Source organism: Spinacia oleracea, chromosome 3, assembly GCF_020520425.1.
Source record: "Spinacia oleracea cultivar Varoflay chromosome 3, BTI_SOV_V1, whole genome shotgun sequence".
NCBI classification, from domain to species: domain Eukaryota; kingdom Viridiplantae; phylum Streptophyta; class Magnoliopsida; order Caryophyllales; family Amaranthaceae; genus Spinacia; species Spinacia oleracea.
The window spans coordinates 94536276-94554179 of record NC_079489.1 but is presented as its reverse complement, the minus strand read 5'-3'; the positions used below and the strand labels follow the sequence as shown (position 1 = coordinate 94554179).

At 44.5% G+C, this 17904-nt stretch overlaps 1 protein-coding gene across 1 annotated transcript; it reads left to right on the top strand.

Moving 5' to 3' along the window:
• The first annotated feature begins 12932 nt into the window (after positions 1 to 12932).
• On the top strand, positions 12933 to 14900 carry LOC130469889 (uncharacterized). The gene has a single exon (XM_056839406.1). It carries the CDS (start codon positions 12933 to 12935, stop codon positions 14898 to 14900), a length of 1968 nt encoding a protein of 655 aa, XP_056695384.1.
• The last annotated feature ends 3004 nt before the right edge of the window (positions 14901 to 17904 follow it).

Here is a 17904-nt window from a genome sequence, read left to right as displayed (position 1 = left end):
AAGGATGGAATGTGCATTCCTTCTTCCTTATGCCCAATGGGGTTCCAGGGAAATAACCTTGAGCTAACAGCATTCTAGGGATGACTCGGGATGCGTGCGGGTCTAGGAATGCTGGATCATAATCTTCGATGAACTGGCTTGCTTCTTTCATTTGAAACCCGTAAAGGTCGTCTGCAGTTTCGGCCGTTCCAACCATAGTACAACTGACGTCGAGAGGAGGGGCGCGGATTTCTAGTATTACCCCGTTATGGTTAAGTTTAACCATTTGGTGCAAGGTAGAAGCCACACCTCCTAAGTCATGGAGCCAAGGTCGCCCCAAGAGGAGGTTGAAAGTGGGCTTGATGTCGATTATTTGAAACTCCGTGGTGAGTGCCACAGGCCCGGTTTGTATGGTAAGGTTGATTTTTCCCAACACAGGCCTTCGGGAGTTATCATAAGCTCGTACCCCTTGCGTGGAGGTTTGGAAGTCATCGTTTCCTAGCCCCAAGCAATGGGCGGTTCGCAATGGGCAAACATTAACCGCCGAACCGTTATCTACGAGCGCTAGGGGGATGTTTTGTCCTTTGCATCCGACTACTAGATAGAGGGCTTTATTGTGAGCACCCCCCTCTTTGGGCAAGTCTTTGTCAGTGAAAACTATGGCGTTTTATCCGGCATCTCTCTTGACATGGATAACCAATGAGTCAGGTGTGATATCTGTAGGTACTGAGATGAGGTCGAGTGAGCGAATAAGCTTTTCGCGATGTTCCTTTGAAGTACACATGAGATCCCAGATGGTAATTTCGGCTTTAGTTCTTTTTAGTTGTTTCAAGAGAGGATTTTCAATGACTTCTGCGATGATGGCGTGTCGTCCATTCTCAGGAGTTTGCCTAACTGGGATATCGTCCATAGGAGGTGGGAGAATATCTGGTTGGTATATCCTTCCGGATCGGGTGAGGTTGTCGATAGTGAGTGGTGCACCTTGAGGCGTAATGTACACCGTAGGGTCGAAGTTCTCATTTTCTGGTTGGTCGAGAGAGATGTGACAAGAGCCGAGTGGGCTTTTGTTTTTGTTGGGTTTGCCAACGTTAGGGAGAGGTATCACTTCATCCTCTATCATGTCCTGGATTGTATTTTTCAGGTTCCAGCAGTTTTCGGTGTCATGCCCATTTCCTTGATGGAACTTGCGATAAGTACCTTCGACCCAATATTTTCTCTTGACAGGAGGGTCACGGGTGGGGCCTATAGGTCTCAACTTTCCTTGATTGGTTAGTCTTTCGAAGGCTTGTACCAAAGTCGACCCGAGTGGGGCAAACTTTCGGTCTCGGACCCATCTTCCGGGGCTTCTTCGGGCGGGAGTCTCCTCTACGGCATGGACTTCTTGGGCTTGGGATGTGTTGCCCCTGTTGTAGGTGTTGCTTTTGTATGCGGGTTTACTTTGTATTGTTTTTGCGAGATCATCCTCGATCTTTATTCCCACATCATAAACTCTTTTGAAATTGTCAAGTCTCAGGTACCTAAGGTGTTGTCTGTAAGCCGGGTCCAGGTTGTCAATAAATTTTTGGACCAATTCTGTTTCGGGAGGCCTATTGATTAGTTGGGCCGCCTGGTCCCTCCATCTAGCAAAGTAGGTTGTGAAACCCTCATTTTTCTTTTGGAAGAGAACTTCCAGCTCGCGCATGGTGACTTGAAAATCCATGTTCGACGAGTATTGCTTGATGAAGACATTGACAAAGTCTTCCCAAGTGGGGAAGAGCTTAGGGTCCTGGTGATAGTACCATTTGAGCGGCACAGGTTCCAAGGACAAAGGAAAGGCAGGTAAATACATGGACTTGTCCACGCCTTTCAAGTTCATGGCATTCACAAAGCTCAATAAATGATCACGGGGATTGTCTGTGGCTTTAAACTTTGGTAAGTCAGATGAACTAAACTTTTCTGGTAGTTTGCCAGGAAAAGGTTCAGGACCGAGGGAGAAGTACTTGCTCCCCATGGTTTGCTGTAGGACCATTTTTTCAATCCTCTTCTCGTTATCGAGGTCATATTTGGCTTGTGCAGCCGCTAAGGCTTCGTTTTCCTTTTTCAGTTGGCCCATGAGTTGGGTCATTTGAGCCATCTGGTCTCGCAATTCTTCGATGGACATGTTTGAGGGTGCGAATCGAGGTTGGGGAAGCGGAGATCCTTGAAATGAGGGATGACGGACGGAGCTTGGAGTCACTAAACCTGGTGTTGGCGATGTATCTTCGAGACGTACTAACCTTTGATTTCCCGATCGGCACCAAGTGGCAGGACCAGTCCTGTGCATCAGATAAGCTAAAGTTTAGGCCCCAAAGTTTCAAGCATTACTTAGTCTAGACTTTGACTCTCTCTATTGGTTTTTCGCTCTTTCTTTTGTTGGTACACTTTTAGTTTATTTTTGCTTTTGGTCATTCTTTGGCTTTTCGAAACACTTGCCCGTGTGACATTCATAGTTATTAGCATGTTCGGTTTTGGTGCCGAGCATTGTCGTCGTAGGAGGTCTAACAACGACGCAAAGAGTTATTCATTTATTAATTTTTTTTAAGTCGCTTCTAGAATCGAGTGCTTTTACTTACGCTCTCGTAGCAATTTCTTTTTTTACGAACGGTTTTTTGTGCTACGTATTTTCCTTTTGTGCGGGCACCGAGGCTGCTGCGCCTGACCAGAAGGCCAAGCAGCAACTTCAGCGCCCAGCGTAGGGCGTGAGAAATTATGGCGCCCAGCCAGGGGCGTTGAAAATGCGTCCCTGGCTGGTTCTCGTTTTCTGTTTGCGTCTACTTTTGTTTATGCGACTTCGATTTTGCGTGCTTTCCCAATAACGTCCTTTACGCGTTGTGCAGCGTTTGTGGGATTCGTTACAGACCATCCCGAGCATCGCTTATTTTTGTGGCGATCGTTCGGGTTTGCGGAACACATATTTCGGCATAACTCTTTGGCAAATTGGTTTATGAATGTTTGGGCGATTTTTTAAGGTCGTTGGTTTGCTAACATTGTTTGTCATACACAATCACATATTTTGCTACACATAACTAACATTCCATCATGAGGCAATAATAATATGTCATGTAGTTTATGATAGGCTTCTATGGGTAGTTATTTGCGCCTGGCTTGGTACCGCTTCTATCGCAGATCAAACACATGCCCCGGTCGAGGTAGTGTCTTCAACAGACGAATTTCGCCCAAGAGGCCAATCACGATGTAAGCCAAGGGGACATGCACCAATGAGAGGGACCTAATGGGCGAGCGATTGGGTTTGGGACGGGTGTACTACTAGCGAAAGTGCCGAGTGGACAACATTCGAAGCGTATGCACCCCCCGGTTGGCGATGGGTATCCTTAGTCCCAACTCCCGAGATGAAACATCTAAGGGAGCCAAGATTCGTTATGCGGTTCTGTCCGTTCACATTAATATGCTGATTTTCAGGTCGTCCCAACTTGATGGGAAAATAAACACGGGGTAGGATCGTTTCACCCTTCGGCTATTTTGATTACCTACGAGCACGAGTATTTCCTTCACTATCCCCAGTGGAGTCGCCACTGTGAGGGGGTCGAAAAAGCACGAGGCTAATGAGTGACCTTGTCCCTCGTGGGTGTGACGTTTCTTTTTGTCAAATCAAGTGTAATTGGATTTCCTGTGAGTTTACACCCAATTGACTAGTAATATAGGAGTCGTCATTCAGTTTTTAACGACAATGAGAAAAACTGACAAAACCCGGTTATCGTGACATAAAGGGAGTGCAATTATGTTTGACCACGACGGCCGTAGGTTCCCTTGTGATCCCCGGTGTGGGGATCTCTCAACATACACCCGCAAGGTAGAGATTGAGGGTTCGGGGGACTGTAACTACCGAGAGGAGTACTCGCTCTTCGATAACTGCAGAGGCAGGATATCCTTACTAGCTCAGCATAAATAATTGAAGGGACATGTGTTAACTATTAAACTAATCTGAGTTGATTTTATCAATATGCAACATATAGTACTAGATCGAGCGCGATTATCTGATTTAGATTGTTTTAAGGGACCTAGCATGATAATCAATTTTCCCAAAAATATCATATTTATTAGGCGTGATCGAACAATCAGATTTAGTTAGTTTAACAGTTCATAAAAGGGCGAGGAAAGCAATTTAATCATAGAAAAGGGACACATTACGACGCACCCTTGAGAGGTGCGTCACGGTTCTCAGAAAACTAACCACTTTGACTTTGCTATTTCTCCTTTTATTTAACAAATCTCAAATTATGGGACAGGATACGTTCTGTTCGATTTATGGATCGATTGCGACAGAACGCGTGATTAGTTTTGCAGCGTGAGGCTTAGGCTTAGGGGTTTAGAGTCAATACTCAGAATAATAATTGTGTGTTGTGTGTCCTTTTTTCACGTCGAACTTGGGCTATATTTATAGAAAAGAGTTCATGTAAAGATATAATTGTAGAGCCCTAATCCACGAGGAATTAGGAAAGAACACGTCCCAGGTAATTTCAGCGCCCAGGCCTGGGCGCCGAAGATATCGGCGCCCAGAGCCAGGCGTTGAAAATAGGATCTGGGCTATTTTCTTAGTCAAATTCGGATTCCTAGAATCCGGAGTATTTGAGACTTAATCGAGTCTTTTAGTGCGTATTAACCTTGTGACGGAATGCATCTGGGCCCGTTACGAACTCTAGGCTCGTTAGGATTTTAATTACGGTTTTTTCATGAAATGCCCCTGAGGTTTCACGAAATTCACCAAATACCCCTGCGTGTTTCAAAATACATAGTATACCCCTAATTTTTTCATACTGTTCACCAAATACCCCTATTATGACTTTCCGTTAGTCCTCCGTTAAGTCATGTTTATAATTCACTAATTGCACCTATATATAAACTTTTTGCATAATATACACCTATTTGTAAAGTTCTTTGCACCAAATACCCAAACTGCCTTTTTTCTTTTCTCTCCATCCCTTCTTTCTCTTTTCCTGATCCATCTTCTCTAGTACTCCTATTTGCTTTGTCAGTTTTCAACGGGATGATTGTCCTTGCAAATGTGTGTTTTAGTGTTGTTGTGTTGGTGCTTTTGATGCATAAATCAAGGTTGTTTTTAGGTGTATACAAAAAGGGTCCAAGCTTGGTAGTTAAATTTCTAAATCACTACATTGATGATGCCATATACGAAATACTCTGTATTAGGTAACTACTTCATCATAATGAAGCATATTCAGTCCAACTAACGACTAATCCATATTTTACGCTTTGCAACAAATCTTTCATCGATTTCATTGCTATAATCATAATAGATTAAAACCCGACTACAATATCAACAAAAGAACACGAGATCTATATTTAACAACAAAGATCAAAAGATTTATCAGACATGCAATTATAAGAAAACACCATGTCAATTTGATTCAAGCCAACAATACAAAACACCCCCAAATTACACTATTAATGGTAGAAATTATATACAAATTGAAATGGAAAATGAATAAAAACAATTGGAACCATCAACAATTGGAAAATAATCGCCCACAAATTGGACTGAGATTGGAGATACAAGAAGGAAGAACCCAGAAAAGAACATACGGGAATGTAGATTGGAGAAACTCGCGTTCATTGCCTTCCTCCGATTCACCGCATTATCCATCTTTAAAATTGCAAACCCCAAAAAAATCAAATTGGGTAAAAAATTGAAAATTGCAAACCCAAACAAATTATCCATTATATCACCCACAAAACTGCACCAAAATCTAGAAAAGTCATCCACAAATATTATGGAAAAGCAGTCCCTAATTTGCAGAAAAATCGAATAAAATTAAACTCCCACAATCCCTTTTCGGTGCTTGTCAAGTGGTACTTCGTGGGATGATGAGAAATGGGTTGGAGAATGCAATACTTTTAACCGGTTCCGCCATCGTCGCGAACGCCTGACACGCCGCGGTGAGATCCGCTCTCATTGGCGACCGACACGGGCTGACCGGAGGTAATAGCATGTCGGATAAGTCGTCGCTTGAACTGATATTGGAGAAACAAGAAGGGCGAACCCACAGAAGAGAGTATAAGGTTGAATTCGGATTGGGATGCGGATATGAATTTGTGTTGGGTTAGGCTAATCAATGGGGTAGAAATATTTGTTTTTGTGAAGAGAGCAAAAATGGCAGAAGAAGAGAGGAGAGAGAAGAAGAAGAAGAAGAAGAAGAAGAGAGAAAGATGGGTCGAACAACAGAGAGGAGAGGAGAGAGAAGAAGAATAAGAAAGAGGAATTTTTTTTTTTTTATAAAAAAAAAGGTTAAATGTAGAATATTGGGTGAGTAAGGGTATAAAGGTAAACTAACGTTAACGGAGCACTAACGGCCGTTAAGTCTAGGGGCATTTGGTGCACTTTAACTTTAAATAGGGGTATACTATGTATTTTGAAACACGCAGGGGTATTTGGTGAATTTCGTGAAACCTCAGGGGCATTTCATGAAAAAACCGTTTTAATTAATACGTAACTCTCACTTTCGAATCATATTATGAATAAGATTCTCTCGCAATTTCTATCTCATTTAGGATTTATGTTGGAGTGCAACACCTAATTCTGACAGGTTTCTATCTTTTATGATTTGCCACTTTTAAAAACTACCCATTACGGCAGTTACTATTTTTAGCAGGTTTCCATAAATAGTAGGTTTCTATAAATAACAGGTTTCGGGTGAAATGAAAAGGGGTGATCGAGATTCGTTATTTTATAGGAGATGCGTTGTCAAGTGGAGATTTATGTTTTCATCATCGAACCTTCCCTTTCGGGAATGGGGACAAAAGTAGGTGTCTACACTTCCAAATACAATCAAATCAATCAATTCGTTTTATATTTTTGTTGTTGTTGTTGTTGTTTGTGTAAAAGAGAGGAGAGAGAAATTGGAGGCAACCATGGCGATGAGCAGGGGCTGCCATGGCTGCAACGGGGGAGGAAAGAAAAAAGAAAGGGGGGATTTAATTTATGAATTTAATTAGTGATTAATTACGGGAAAAAACCTCAAGTGTGGGCTCATTTTAAGGGGTTTAGTGCGGGCTTTTAATCTCTCACGATTTTCTATTGGGACATTAAATTTTTGGGTCGTTTAATCTCTCATAGTTTTCTATTGGGACATTAAGTTTTTCTCATTTTGCCAATATCAAAATTTTGGTAAGAGTGAAACATTATAAATGAACGTAATTTTCCTTGTTTAAATAAAAAAATAGAGGAATCTCAATGCACATTAATTAGTCGTTAATAAACGTGGAAAGGGCAAAATGTAAAAAACAAAAAGAAACGGAGGGAGTAGTTGTTAGGTTATGATACATATGACATTACATAGATCATGCGGAAACAACCATTAACCCAGGACAACATATTATTTACACATAATCATATAGCATAATTTAGATGCATACTCTTTGTTGCGTGCCCTCCCTAGCTGCGCCCGAACCGAACAAGAACAAGTCTTTAGGACTCCAAGTGTCGTCCCTCCGTAGATAGTCCACAGCACGTCCGGATCCGCCTTAAGATTGACCAACTAGAATCGCCCTTAAGGTACTAGAAAATTTCGGCACTTTTATGAGCAAGATGTGTGTTTTAATTTTCTCTCAAAAACTCACTTTTTGAATACTTTTAAACTTGTTATAAATTGTGAGCCCTAGCCTCATATTTATAGGGGTATGGAAAGGGAATCGAAATCCTATTCAGATACAAATTAATTAAACCTAGAATCCTACAAGAACTCTAATTTAATTAATTTATCAAATAGAATTAGGAATTTAATCATTAACCGAACTCTGCATGTTTTAGGAAACGTGCACGAACACAAACACTTACACACGCACACACGGCAGCCACGATGGGCCGCCCATGCGTGCGCACGAGCAGCAGCCCATGCAGCAAGGCCTGCGCGAGCTGCAAGCCCACGCAGCTCCCGCGCGCGCTGCGCGCGCTGTGCGCGTTGCCACGGCCTGCTGGGCCTGGCCTTGCGCTGGGCCTGTCGTGGCTGTTTGTGCGGCGCGCTTGGCTTGCTGGGCGATGGCCTGGCTTCGTGCTGGGCCTCGTCCGGCAGGCCTCGTCCGATGCTTATTCGTACGATACGCTTCCGATTAAATTTCCGATTCCGGAATTCATTTCCGATACGAACAATATTTAACATTTCCGATTCCGGAATTAATTTCCGTTTCGAACAAATATTTAATATTTCTGTTTCCGGAATTATTTTCCGATTCCGGTAATATTTCCGATTCTGACAATATTTCCGTTTCCGGCAATATTTCCGATTCTGGCAATATTTCCATTTCCGATAATATTTTCCGATACGTACCATGTTTCCGTTTCCGGCAACATCTACGACTTGGATAATATTTATATTTCCGATACGATCCATATTTCTGTTTCCGGCAATATCATCGTTTCCGGAGTATTCATTTCTTGCCTGTGACGATCTTAGCTCCCACTGAAACCAAGATCCGTCGGTTCCGAATATTCATAGATGGAGTATTTAATGCCATTAAATACTTGATCCGTTTACGTACTATTTGTGTGACCCTACGGGTTCAGTCAAGAGTAAGCTGTGGATTAATATCATTAATTCCACTTGAACTGAAGCGGCCTCTAGCTAGGCATTCAGCTCACTTGATCTCACTGAATTATTAACTTGTTAATTAATACTGAACCGCATTTATTAGACTTATCATAGAATGCATACTTGGACCAAGGGCATTATTTCCTTCAGTAGTATTTAAAAATAATAAACAAATTTGTTTGGTCCCCTCATGCCACATGTCAAATTTTCCATGCATGAAATTGGTTTTCCATTTGATGTTAATGAACACCAATTTTTAAATGGTTTTACTCTCTCTCTTCCTTTCTCTCTCATCTCTCCCATCTCTCTAATCATTCTATTGTTTTTTATTCAATTTTCTTTCTTAAGCACCAAAAATTGGTGTTTGATAAACATGCTCCAAATGTGGTTGGTGTTGGGGAGAGAGAGGAGGTAAAATATTATATTTTACTGTTTGATAAACATGCTCTAAATGTGGTGGGTTTTGAGGAGAGAGAGAAGATAAAATATTATATTTTACTGCCTTCGTCCCAAGATTACAGTCCTGTATTTCAAATCGGGCGTCCCATAATTATAGTCTTCTTTTCTTATTTGAACATAAAATACTTCCTATATTACCCTCATGTGGGTAAAAATACTGATGTGGGTAAAAATACCCCGCCTACATGGCCCAATCGCGGCACGACACGTGGCACAAAATTGCTTATTTGACAGCCACCTAGGAGTCAGCCAATGATGATGTATGGCTGAGTTTAATGTACAACTCTCCTTAAAGGCCCATGGCCCATAGGGAATGTTATGATAGTGACACTTGTCACATTATAGTAAACTATCCAATCATGATAAACCCCTCTAGGGTTCCCCCCCCCCCCCCCCAAAAGGGGGAGACTATAAATACACTCGATTCCCAAGGAATTTGTACACAAGTTCCTAAATAGAGAAACACCCTTTAATTCCAGATAGTTAATGCTTTCTTTTCATTAAGTACTTCTTTCTAAAAACCCTAATCTTACTTAAGCATCGGAGGGAATATTCCTCTAGGAATATACTGGTTTTGTAGGTACGCGCCCGACGTGGACTAGACTCGACTCTACTTGGAACCTGATACCTCCTCGTCATCAAGCATTGGAAAAACTCCCACAACATTTAGCGCCGTCTGTGGGGAGGTAAGGTAACATGGTAGACATCCAGCACTTCGGGGACGCGCCCATCAACCAAAACGAAATCGATGAGACCACGATGTATGGTGACCGTCCTCCCTGAACCACGACGAGAGAAGTAACCAATCTGTGGGGCAGGACGGCCGTCCTGAACCACAACCTGAGCAAGTCCAGGTGGAAGATGAGGCGGGTCAGCCTTCATTTCCTCCTGGTGGTCACTTGAGGGCTGACGCCGATACAGTCATGGAAGAGAACCCAGACCTGCCGGTGTCTAGCCGGATTTAAGGCACAGATGGACACACTCCAGGATAAGATCAAGACCATCCGCTCTCAGTCTCATGGGACGGGGATGCCATTCTTTAATGGGCTTACTCGGTCTAATGTCTGGCGGCAAGACCAAGCTCGAAATGACGACCGAGACAGACGCTTCGACAGAACTAGGACTTCTTTCTAGCCTATGGCTCCGCGTCGGATTCTAACAACCGCTCGGCCTGAACCTGGACCATCCAGAAGAGTACCAATCATTCAGCTAGACAGGCCTCAAGAAACTGAGCTGTCAGATACAGGTTCCACCCCTGTCATGCAAGATTCACCCCTTGCTGCTCCTTCGCGCCGTCTCACCAGGACCCATGTCAGTCGCGCGGATAGCGAGCGACGTAGAACGTCCCAGGGTAGAAGGCAAGATCCGATATTCAACAGGGGGTAGCCGGCCTCATCCTCGACTACACCACTCCATTCTGTGCTGACATTATGAATGCTCCTAAGGAGCCTAAGGTGAAGCCACCAGCTATTGACGCCTACGATGGCACCTCTGATCCTGACGTGCACCTTTTGGCCTATCGTCATCACATGTATGTCCAGGGGACTACTGATGCAACCTGGTGCCAATACTTCTCGTCCACTCTGAAAGGGGTTGCCTCGAAATGGTTTGAGAAGTTTCTCGCTGGAACGATCAACACTTATGCAGAACTGGAGATGTTGTTTTCTGCAAGATTTATGGCTTATAAAGAGGAAAAGAAGACGAGCGTGCATTTGGGCTGAATACAACAAGGGAAAGACGAATCTTTGCGTAGCTATGTGCGACGCTTTAATTTAGAGTCAGGACAGATTCCAGACCTACCTGATGGGGTGGCCTTTGATAACTTCTTTAGGGGACTTAAGAAGGGTTCCTTTAAGTTTAACTTGGTAAAGAAGAGTGTGAGAACTATGTCCGACGCTCTGGATGAGGCCGAGTCCTTTATCCATGCCATCGAAATCTGTTCTGTCCCCAAGGAATCCAAGGGAACTGAGACTACAGACCATCCTCAGCGCAAGGACAAGACTGATAAAAAAGACCAACCGTCCGAATGGGACGTGGGCTATTGAAAAGAAGGGATATCAGGCTAACACCTCCCAAGGACAGAAGAGAGGACGACCCTACGACAAAGAGAGGTTTGAGTATAACACTGACCTGTACACGATACTGCTAGACGTCAGTGATAGATATGAGGTTGATCGTCCGTTCCCTATGAAGTCGCCGGTAGAAACCATGGACAGCTCCCTTTACTGTAAGTTCGATTGTGATGTAGGGCACGAAACAAAAGATTGCAAGAGTCTGCGCAGAGCTCTTGATGGATTAGCCGCCAAAGGATTTCTGAAATCATATCTCAGCACGAGCACAGGGGGAAGTGGTAAAAAGTTCTACAAGAAAAGTAAGTCACCGTCATATCGACGTGATGACAATGACACTGATCCAGAATTTGTGGCCGTCATCTCAGGAGGCCTAGCCACTGGGGGTCCAACAATGAGAGGACAAAAACATTATGCAAGCCGGTTGGGGCAGGTAATGTTGTCAAGAAAAGCCCCAATGGATCACTTTCCCAAAGTAGAGATTTATGAAGCTGACAGAGGAAAGATAGCCACCCCTCATGACGATCCCTTCGTCATTGAGCTAAAAGTGGCAAACCTCAAAGTAAGGCGTATCTTAGTAGACACGGGGAGTTTGTCAGACATTATCAGTACAGCTTGTCTGAATCGTCTTGAACATGATCCTAACACGATTGAAAAGATACATTATCCGATCATTGGATTCGGAGGCGGCATAATTCATCCCCAAGGGATAATCACCCTGCCCTTACGAGTGGGAGGCCGGCATCAGAGTAAGAACTTGAACGTCCGATTTCTGATTGTGAAAGATCTCACTGCTTACAATATCATCTTGGGACGTCCCACTTTGAATCAGGCCAAAGCAGTAGTCGTCACCCATCTTATGCTTATGAAGTATGTCTGTGATAAAGGCCAAGTCGGCACTATCCATGGTGATCAACAACTAGCAAGGGATTGTTATCTCACCACACTAAGTCCCGAGGCTTGGGGAGGCAGCAAGGCTGATGAAAACAGAGCAAGCTCAAAAAGAAAACTAGATGAGATAGAAGATAAAGTCAAGAAAGAAACTTTTACCATTGCCACAGCCCACATGGAGACAAGACGGCCTAAGTCGGTTGGCGGTCACTATGAAATCATCCTTGACGAGGCACGTCCAGATAGGACGGTGCCAGTAGGGGTCTCTTCTGACGATCAGCTTGGGGCACATCTGGTCACCCTCCTGAGAGAGTTACAGGACATCTTTACTTTCGCCGTTGAGGAGATGTCGGGCATCGATCCAAGTGTGGCTGTCCACAAGCTCAATGTAGATGAGTCCTTAAAACCTGTTCGTCAGAAGAAGATAAATCATGGGGAAGCTAGAAATAAAGCCGCAGCTGAGGAAGTTCAGAAGTTGCTAGATGCTGGGTTCATTCGGCCAAGTCAATATCCGAATTGGGTAGCAAATGTAATGTTGGTGCCAAAGCCTAATGGATCCTGGAGAATGTATGTGGACTACACGGATTTAAACAAGGCCTTGCCAAAAGACAGCTTCCCTTTGCCCAAGATAGACCGATTGGTAGACTCGACGGCTGGTCATGCCATGATGTCCTTCATGGACGCTTATTCTGGCTTTCACCAGATTCCCTTATGGCCAGAGGATCAAGAAAAAACGTCATTTGTTACTGAGCAAGGCTTGTACTATTATAAAGTAATGCCGTTTGGCTTAAAGAATGCGCCGGCCATATTTCAGCGTCTAGTCAACACCATCTTCTCTAATCAGTTGGGACGAAACATTGAATCCTAAATTGATGATATGATAGTAAAAAGCAAGCAACGTGAAGAACACCTGGCTGATTTGAGAGAAACTTTTGAGACGCTCTGAAAATATCAGATGAGGTTGAACCCAAAGAAATGTGTTTTTGGAGTAACGGCTGGGAAGTTCTTGGGATTCCTTATTGATGAAAGGGGAATTGAGGCCAACCCTGACAAAGTACAAGCAGTAATAGACATGACGTCGCCGAAATCAGTAAAGGAAATCCAACGCCTAACTGGATGTCTAGCGGCCCTGGGACGGTTCTTATCAAGAGCAGGTGACAAGTGTCATTATTTCTTCGGCACGATCAAGAAGAAGAGCAAATTTGAATGGACTGAATCGGCAAAAACTGCCTTCGTCCGATTAAAGGAACATCTCCACACCTTACCACGGCTTGTCAGTCCTCTTCAAGGAGAAACTTTGTATGTATACCTGGCCATCTCCGAGTGGTCCTTGAGTGTTGTGTTGTTAACAGAAAGAGAGGGAGTGCAACTCCCCGTCTATTTTGTGAGCCACGTCCTGCAAAATGTCGAACTGAGATATCCTCCAATTGAGAAATTTGCACTTGCGCTGTTTATGGCAAGCAAAAAGCTGCGTCCCTACTTTCTGGCACACAAACTGGTGGTATACACAGACCAACCCTTGAAACAGCCACTTACTAAGCTAGACGCTGCCGGGCGAATGCTCAAATGGGCAATTGAGCTGAATGCATTTGATATCTCATATGAACCTCGAAAGGCTATCAAGGGGCAAGCATTTTCCCATTTCATTGCAGAAATGACAAGGCCAACTTTTGAGAAGAATGTGGCGACCCGTTGGACGGTATATGTAGATGGGTCATCCACCCAGAACGGATGTGGAGCCGGCATAATATGCCAATCCCCTGAAGGAGACAAGTACGAGTATGCCATGAGATTCAAATTCCAAACATCTAACAATGAGGTTGAATATGAAGCTTTACTAAAAATGTGCAAAGCTGCCGGAGCTCAAGAAATACTTGCCATTTCTGACTCACAGCTTATTGTAAGTCAAGTAAACGGGGACTACGAGGCAAGAGATCCCAACATGATCAAATACATGCAAGCTGTGCGTCAAGAAATAGAACATTTGAAGAGTTTCGAAACTAAGCAGATTCCCAGAACAGAGAACAATCAGGCTGATGCCCTGTCTAAACTAGCTAGCTCAGCTTCCTGTGATACTCCGCGTCATGTGTTTTGGGAAGTGAAAGAAAGACGAAGCATCGAACAAGAGTTGTGCGCTCCTGTGGTAGCTATCCTTGACCGGTCGTCAACTTGGATGGACCCTATCATTGCATATAAAGTAGACGTCTCGCTTCCAGACGACTCAAGTCTAGCCGCCAAAATTCAGAAGAAAAGTTCTTGGTTTGAATGGTGGAATGGAGTTTTGTATAAGAAGTCATTTTCCAGACCCCTCCTGTGGTGCGTCACTCTTGAGAAAGGGAAAGAAATTCTGGACGACCTGCATCAGGGATTATGTAGCTCCCATATTGGAGGACGAGCTTTAGCTGAAAATGCCCTGCAAACTTGGTATTACTGGCCCACTTTGAGAGAAGACGCCCTGGCCATGGTGCAGAAGTGTGACAAGTGCCAACGATTTGCTCATCTCATTCACAGGCCGGCTCACCCTCTCACCCCTATCATGAGCCCCATTCCATTTGCCAAGTGGGGAATGGACTTTTTAGGACCATATACAGCAGCCCCTGGAGGCCGGCGCTACGTAATTGTAGCCGTTGACTACTTCACCAAGTGGGTGGAAGCAGAATCCCTCAAGAATATAAGGACTAGTGATGTAAGGGCGTTTATCTGGAAAAATATTATGAATCGCTTCGGAATACCACAAGCTATCGTCTTTGACAATGGGCCTCAGTTTGAGACGCCTAAGCTGAAGGAATGGTTAGCAGACCACGGCATACACAGCTGCTTTGCTTCTGTAGGACGACCTCAAGCCAATGGCCAGGTCGAAGCATTTAACGAGATAATCTCCGAGGGGATCAAAAAGAAGCTGGACGAAGCTAAGGGCCTATAGGCTGATGAGCTGTCAAACGTCTTATGGTCAATCCACACCACAACTAAGAACTCCACCGGCGAAACCCCATTCTTGCTAGCCTATGGTGCCGAGGCCGTACTACCCATAGAGATGTGTGAACCTACACTGAGAGTCATGCTATATGACGAGAATGCCAATTGGAAAATGATGAAGTTGGCCCTGGACTTTTTACCTGAAGTAAGAGGAAATGCGGCATTGAGGCAACAATTGTACAAGATAAGGATGGCAAGGGAGTACAACAAGAAAGTCTCCAAAAGAGTGCTCAAGGTAGGGGATTTTGTTCTCCGAAAGATGGAGTCTGTGGGACGAGCCAATGAACAACGCAAGCTGACGCCCACTTGGGAAGGACCCTAAGAGATCTATGATGAAGTCAAGGATGGAACCTATCGTATTCAAGACAAGCAAGGCCGACCTATTCTGCGCACCTGGAATGCAGACAATCTCAAGAAATATTTTTTCTAAGATATATTCTGATTTCATCCTTTATGAAAGAATCTGTTGCCTAGAAAATGACCTCTAACGGTCCTGATAGGGTAGTAACCTCTCTTGTAACTGGCTAAATTTGCCTTACAAAGTATAAATAATACTACTCTACTTGTTTCATACTATTTATTACTCGCACATCAAACACTAATTTATCTAACATATGCATGCAAAAAGCCTAATCGAATAAAGGCCTAAGAAGTAGCCCCAGATTAGCAAAACATTTCCAAGCCTAATTGATTGAAGCCTAAGGAGTGGCCCAGATTAGCATAAATATAGGCTGATCACCTATCAAAATTACGGAAACCGTTCTCTTAAAACGAATCTAAGGCACTCAGGAATGTGTTACCAAAAGCCGCTCAAACAATCCCCATACCCAAGTTCAGCGGAAATCATACTGATTGATTGACTTGCGTCAATCAATCAACCAAAATAAACTTGGGTATAGGAGTCCTGTCCAGAGACTTACGAATACCTGCTCTAGGGCACAAGATAGACGTCCAATAATATACAAAACATACAATAGAGAAGTCGTTCAAAAGTCAAAGTAAAAACGATAAATATAAAAAGGTGACGCATCACCACATGTCTGCGCTCAAAACGGCGCCAAAACCAGCAAAAATAAAAAAAATTATCCAAACAAACGCCCCAGGCGTCAAATAGAAATAAAAATTATTCATTACAGAGGCTCGTGGCGCCATAAAAACTGATTATGGTTTTGATGAGGAGAATTGGAGTTAGGGCCCAGCAGGACGAGCAGCGACAGAGTTGGCAGAGGTCGACGTGCCCACACCATCTGGACCGTCGACAACAGGCTTTGAGGTTGGCTGAGCTGAAGTCTCCTCCTCCTGAGCCGGTGAGTTCACCTCCTCACTTCGGCATCGGAATCCTCAAACACGGGAGGAGGAAGACCTTGTTTCTCGGCGGCAATGATTGCACCCTGCTTTTGAATTTTCCGTTCAAACCAGGCGAACGAGAAGTCCTCCATGCAGGCGTCCCAGGCTCGGCGGGTCATTTCCCTCATCTCCTCCGCAACCAACTTAGCCTCAGCCTTGACCTGAGAAACCTCGGCCTGAGAAGCCGAGACCATCTCTTCAAGACTAGCCACCTGCTGACGCAAGCTTGCAGCTTCCTTCACCTTGGCCTCGGCTTCTTGGAGGAACGATTGGGCAGAAAGGGCTTCGGCATTAAGAGTCTCAATAGCAAGAACTTGTTCATTAATTTTGATCAAGAACTGCTTCTTGTCACTCCTCAGGACGGCCAGCTCTTTGCTCTGAGCCTCAATGGTCTCCTGCTCCTCTAACCGAACCTTTTCCACCGTCGCCATGGCATAGTCGCCGGCGTTGGTAGCCTTATGCACCTGCCGCTGAAGCTGACTGGTGACGTCAGCTCGCCAGCGTTTAAAGCCCTCGGCTTTAATAAGCAGCTGCGAGAAAAATATAAGTGAAAGGTTAATTACCGCTAAGTACAAGGAATGAAACGACAACAAAAGTTCCTTCGGGTCCACATATTCCTGCATAGCCCCAAACTACGCATCCGCTGCTGGAGGGAATTGCTCCACATATTCCTTCGGCACGGCTTTAATCACCGACGAGATGATCTTAGCCTTATCTCGGGACGAGAAATGCCGAAACGGAGGAATATTGCGGATTTCCTCATCCAATGCCGCCTGCCGGCCAGAAGCTGTACAAAAGAAAAGTGGGAGTTTACAGAAGTACTTAACCAGGAAAACAACTAAACTTGAAGAATCCAACACCTACCTGGATCGTCGCTCCCCCGAGGACGAGGACGAGGCGCTTCCGGAGTCTGGGCCGCCTGAGCCGATGGTTGATCGTCCTCACCATCAAGGATCTCAACCGGCGTAGGTGAAGCAGCCCTCATGCTGGGACCGGCTCCTCCTCTGGCGTCCCCCCTCTTGGCCGAACCCATCTGAGGAGGATGCTGCCGCAAAGGAATCACGGCCATGGGAACGACCTCTACCGGAGAGTTAGTCGACTTCTCCGCTACGTCCTCCTTTTTGGGATGCCTGATCCCCGCCTTGACCTTGGGACGCTTCCCTGCAGTAGAGGCGTCCTTGTCTTCGGCCTTGCGCTTCGGGACGGCCTGACCCTTCTCACCCTTCTGTAATAACAGAAAAATCAACATAAAGAAAAATGTCGAGCCAATACATCAAAGTTAATAAAAATAGACAACTTACTTTCGCCGGAGCACCTCGAACGATCCCTTTCAGCTTCTGGTCAACCATTTGGGTTAACCACTCCTTGGTGCTAATTCCTCCTTTTTCCTGGGCCGGGAGCTTAGACATGGCAACAGCTGCAAAAGCATATTTTTACACCAATTAGTTAGAAAATTATATCTAACACACAAAAGCAGTAATGCCTCGATACCTTGGTCTAACCCATGATCTAGACCAGCCACCGTCAAGAACACTGGGTCCTTGAACTGAGAACATGACGGGAGCCAAGATTTAGGGATGTTCAAATTTTTAGTCTGCACCGTC